We start from the raw sequence: 5,108 nt of genomic DNA, 5'->3' as shown, positions 1-5,108 counted from the left end.
AGTTGTGGTAGTGGAAAAATATCTGGCCTGTATATTTCATGGAATGTTTTGCAATCACTTTTAAAATCTCTGGAAAGCTACCACTGAAGAACTTTATAGAAATTAAGGAGTTATTGGCAAGCGCTGTTGACTGAGACAGCTCAGTGGAAATATACCAATCCCCCAAAATATAATTCTTGTTCCCTTTCTCCTTTCTCTAGCAACCACCTGCCATCTAGTGGATGTAATGCAATCTAGTCATGAATCTCTTTCCTTAAAAACAAGTAGCAGTACTCCTCGAATAATGTAATGTTTTTAAATAAGAACAGTGGAAGGGAGGTGATGGGCATGGAGGAGGGCACTTGTGGGGATGAGCACTGGGCATTATATGGAAACCAACTTGACAATAAGCTATTTAAAAAATAAAAAAATAAAATAAAATACGTATATTAAATTAAAAAGCTTATACTACTACTCCACCCCCCCCAAAATAAACTTTATCTGGTAAAGATGTAAAAGAGCCATGTTGGAGTCCTTTCTTACCAAGACTTTTGAAAAACAGATCATTTTCATGCTTAACTAATTAAAAACCAATCCAAATAAAATCCACACAAAATAAAACTAAAATAAAAAATAAATGTTATGTTCATACTTTCTTTTATGTTACTTTTATGCTTATTCAATAAATTAACTCATTCCATGTCAGGATACTGTAATTTTAACATTTGTGCCGAAATCATATAATCAGTATTTACTGAGCACCTCTAATAATGTATGTTATGGTAAATACAAAAAAGTAGGTGCTGTAAACCCAGCTTGTACATTTACAGTCTAGTCAGGGAGAGAAAAATAACCCATATGCAGGAATTAGCCACCATGCTAACTTATGTGGTCCAAGGGAAGGAGAGATCAGTGAGGACAGGGGCAAGTTTGACGGTGACACTTCAAGTGCATTTTAAATATAAATTGGAGACAAATGATCAAATCCTTGGTCCTAGAAAGAGCGAAAGTGAATATGCTTTTTTATGGGAATGGGAATTAACATCTCAAATATAAAGGAAAGGAAAATGGATCTGTAATGATATAGACTCATGAGAGCGGCCATAGCATGTAAATCTGGGCCATATCGTACTATGATCAAGTATCACCTGTGCAAAATTTGCAACATCATGAAAATATTTATGAAAGAGTTAAGTTATATTGCTCCTACCATCTGAACTATTAGACCCTTCCTTAACTACTGGCTGTTTGCAAATGGAACCAAATTCCTGTAATTAGACTCTAAGAATATTCTTTCAAGCCTTCCTACTAACCAAAGAGAAGCTCCTGGTTGCCAGACTCTTAAAATGTCTGGGAAGGGAAATAGAAGTTCACAGAGCCTGCGCATTAGTGAATTCCCACTCATCATGACCTCCAGGTGACATGTTCCCTCCGCCGAAGGGCGGAGCCAGGCTGCCCTTTGGAGACGCAGGCTGCTCCCTGGAGGGCCAGAGCGGAGCCCCTCACCCTAATCAAGGAACAATGCCTATTCTCCTTTCATTCCCCCCACCAATGGACTTTGTTGCTTATAACTACTGTTCATCTTACTTTAACATGAATTTTAATGTGCTTTCTATTTTAAGGAAATTCTTGATTCTATAGTTAAATTTTTCTGTTCTCATCTACCTGTTCCTTGACTTTTGGTCTCTTCCTATTTATAGGAACTATATAATAATAATTAAAATTACCATTTGTAGTCTACTATATACCTCTCACTTATGTTCTTTTATCTAATATTTTTAAAAGCACTATAAGATTATTATTGTCTCATTTTTGTAGATAAGAAAACTGATCAGAGAGGTTAGGCAAATTGCACAACATTATGCAGAGAGAAACAAGACAGGAATTTGATTTTAGATCTTTCCAAATTCAAATCTTGTCTGTGTGTGTTGTTGTTGTTTGTTGTACTGGACTCTAACTGCTTTCTACTAAAGAATAGATTTTAAAAGGCTTTTTGGGGGTGCCTGGGTGGCTAAGTAGGTTTGGTGTCCAACTTTGGCTCAGGTCATGATCTCGCGGCTTGTGAGTCCAAGCCCCACGTCAGGCTCTGTGCTGGCAGCTCAGAGCCTGGAGCCTGCTTTGTGTTCTGTGTCTCCCTTCTCTCTCTGCCCCTCCCCTCCTTGCATTCTGTCTCTCCCTCTTAAAAATAAATAAACATTTTTTTTTATTTTAAATAAATAAAAGACTAGTTGATCTTCTTTTGATCTTCCACTGCTGGAGGTGTAATCTCTACATATATTTCCTCACAATTCATAAACCTTCATTTAATCAGATGAATTGATTTGGAAAAAGATCTTTTAGGTCAGGGAGTACAACTTCCCACCAAGAGGAGGATTTTCCCCTATAAAGCATTTATTAATAAAAATTGCATTTTTCTATTGTGTACCCCCTATGAAGCCATACCACCAATACCTAAGGGTGCCATGTAAATACCATCAGACATTCACCATCTCTCATCTCAAGCCTCTTGCAGCTATAGTTACCTACCCTCCAATTTCTCTACTTCCCAGTGGAAACATTCTGTCATTTCTACTCAAGAGAATCATTTCTTCAGTAGCTAACCTGTCACCTGACCCCAGTGGAAGGACAGGTTAACAGGAAGATGGTTTCTGTCACCAGCTAAAGACTTTCACAAAGAACCATGTGACCTAAACTCACAGCTGATGAGCGGCTAGGTATTCTCAAGAGCCTGTTACCAGTCACATTTCTGACAAGCTCTTGCTCCAAAAGTTCTTTACAACAGAAGGATGGGAAAAGGACTCATATGAGTTCACAGGCCCCATGGAATTATTGGTTTAACCCACTAAAACAACATAAGCCAATGAAAGGTTCCTAAGGAGATGAAAGTCCTGGTTCCCTATGGGCTAAAAACACATAAATTATACAGAAAATAACTTTTACTATATCCCAAGCAACTTCTGTCAAGATGAGAGTAGCTCAAGGTTTTTCTAGAAAATGAACCCAAAGTCAAAGTAGCAGATTCTACCCACTGGATTCTCCTAATTAAGCAAGACATTTACTAAAAGGTATTGGAGATTTAGAAAACTTTTTTTAAACTTTCAGTAATGTCAAATACACACTGTAACTCAATAAACTTGAAAGGGACATTAGGTCAACTCGGTGGGGGTTAGTACTTTGGCGATGCTGGACTGCAGGGAGATGGCATAGAAGATCATGGAAACCAAAAGCCACAACTGGTGTACACAGGCAAAGATTGCTACTTCTCCATTTGTGCAAGGAATAGCCAGGAAAACCAAGTGCCCTCCTTAGTGAAGATCTATTTTGCAACTAACAAAAGTTAAAAGATTTTTCAGAAAGATAACTGGGGTAGGGGCAGGAGATAAGGTGGGGAAAACCCACACTTTAAAACCTGCTATGCTTGATTCTTAATGGGAGGGACTGGGGGACACACTTCGGAGCCCCTCGAGGGAGGTTACTGCCTCCGCCCCTATCTTGAAGCCCAGTTCCTCGAAGGGCCCTCTTCGAGAAACTGGGTTTCTCCTCGTAAATTCTCCGGGCCTCTCCTGGGGCTTCCCCTGTGACCTCCAGGCCTCATGCCCCTAATCCCTAGATGTGTGATTTATCCTGGGTACGGGTGCTTTCCTTTCCGCTCAGATCTACTTTTTAAAATCCTCATAGAAGTATGAAATATGCCTCCATTTTAAAGATGGAGGAAGAAAGGCTCTAAAAACCAAGATTTCGAGCAGGATCGAGATGTCGCCCCATCAATCCGAGCTGCGGGTCCTCGGGGATCCTTTGACTTCACGGAGTGGATTTTTTTTTTCCACTCCCCGGAAACAACGCCGGGAGAGGACGACGTTCACACGGGCACAGCTAGACGTGCTGGAAGCTCTATTTGCTAAGACCCGGTACCCAGACATCTTCATGCGGGAGGAGGTGGCGCTGAAAATCTACTTGCCCGAGTCCAGGGTGCAGGTATGGTTTAAGAATCGACGAGCTAAGTGCCGCCAACAGCAGCAGCAGCAACAGAATGGAGGTCAAAACAAAGTGAGACCTGCCAAAAAGAAGACCTCTCCAGCTCGGGAAGTGAGTTCAGAGAGTGGAACAAGTGGCCAATTCACTCCCCCCTCTAGCACCTCAGTCCCGGCCACTTCCAGCAGCAGTGCTCCTGTGTCTATCTGGAGCCCAGCGTCCATCTCCCCACTGTCAGACCGCTTGTCCACCTCCTCTTCCTGCATGCAGAGGTCTTACCCCATGACCTATACTCAGGCTTCAGGTTATAGTCAAGGATATGCTGGCTCAACTTCCTACTTTGGGGGCATGGACTGTGGATCTTATTTGACCCCTATGCATCACCAGCTTCCTGGACCAGGGGCCACACTCAGCCCCATGGGTACCAATGCAGTCACCAGCCACCTCAATCAGTCCCCAGCTGCTCTTTCCACCCAGGGATATGGAGCCTCAAGCTTGGGTTTTAACTCAACCACTGATTGTTTGGATTATAAGGACCAAACTGCCTCCTGGAAGCTTAACTTCAATGCTGACTGCTTGGATTATAAAGATCAGACATCCTCGTGGAAATTCCAGGTTTTGTGAAGATCTGTAGAACCTTTTTGTGGGTGATTTTTAAATGTGCTGGGCTGGACATTCCAGTTTTAGCCAGGCATTGCTTAAAAGAGTTAGATGGGATGATGCTCAGACTCATCTTCTGATCAATGTTCCCGGAGGCATAGAAGGAAAAATGAAGGGCATTAGAGGAGCCCACCAACCAGCAACCTGAAACGGACAAACCAGTCTACTTAAGATCCTGGCATAGTTTAGGATCATTGGTTTTCCTGATTTGCAGTGATCAAAAGCATTCTAGCCATGGGCAACCAAACGCCACCAAAAATAAACAAAACTAAATTGTGAGGGAAAGGAGGGAAGGACATAGCCTTCTTAAGCAGAGGTGTTCCAATGTTTTAGCCAGTCCGTGGTTGAATCTTAGGAATGGACAGTGTCTCAAGCTCACTCACGTTTCATGACCAACTGGTAGTTGGCACTGAAAAACTTTTCAGGGCTGTGTGAATTGTGCGACTGATTGTCCTAGATGCACTACTTTATTTAAAAAATAATGTTCATAAGGAGTC

At 41.7% G+C, this 5,108-nt stretch overlaps 1 protein-coding gene across 1 annotated transcript; it reads left to right on the top strand.

Annotated features, from left to right (window-relative positions):
- The first annotated feature begins 3,732 nt into the window (after positions 1–3,732).
- LOC120242936 (homeobox protein OTX2-like) lies at positions 3,733–4,575 on the top strand. Its single transcript, XM_039248921.1, has one exon. The coding sequence runs from the start codon at positions 3,733–3,735 to the stop codon at positions 4,573–4,575; it is 843 nt and encodes a 280-aa protein (XP_039104852.1).
- The last annotated feature ends 533 nt before the right edge of the window (positions 4,576–5,108 follow it).

Source organism: Hyaena hyaena, unplaced genomic scaffold (genome assembly GCF_003009895.1).
Source record: "Hyaena hyaena isolate Hyena2069 unplaced genomic scaffold, ASM300989v1 scaffold_322, whole genome shotgun sequence".
In the NCBI taxonomy this organism is placed as follows: domain Eukaryota; kingdom Metazoa; phylum Chordata; class Mammalia; order Carnivora; family Hyaenidae; genus Hyaena; species Hyaena hyaena.
This window is presented reverse-complemented; position numbering and strand designations above follow the sequence as displayed.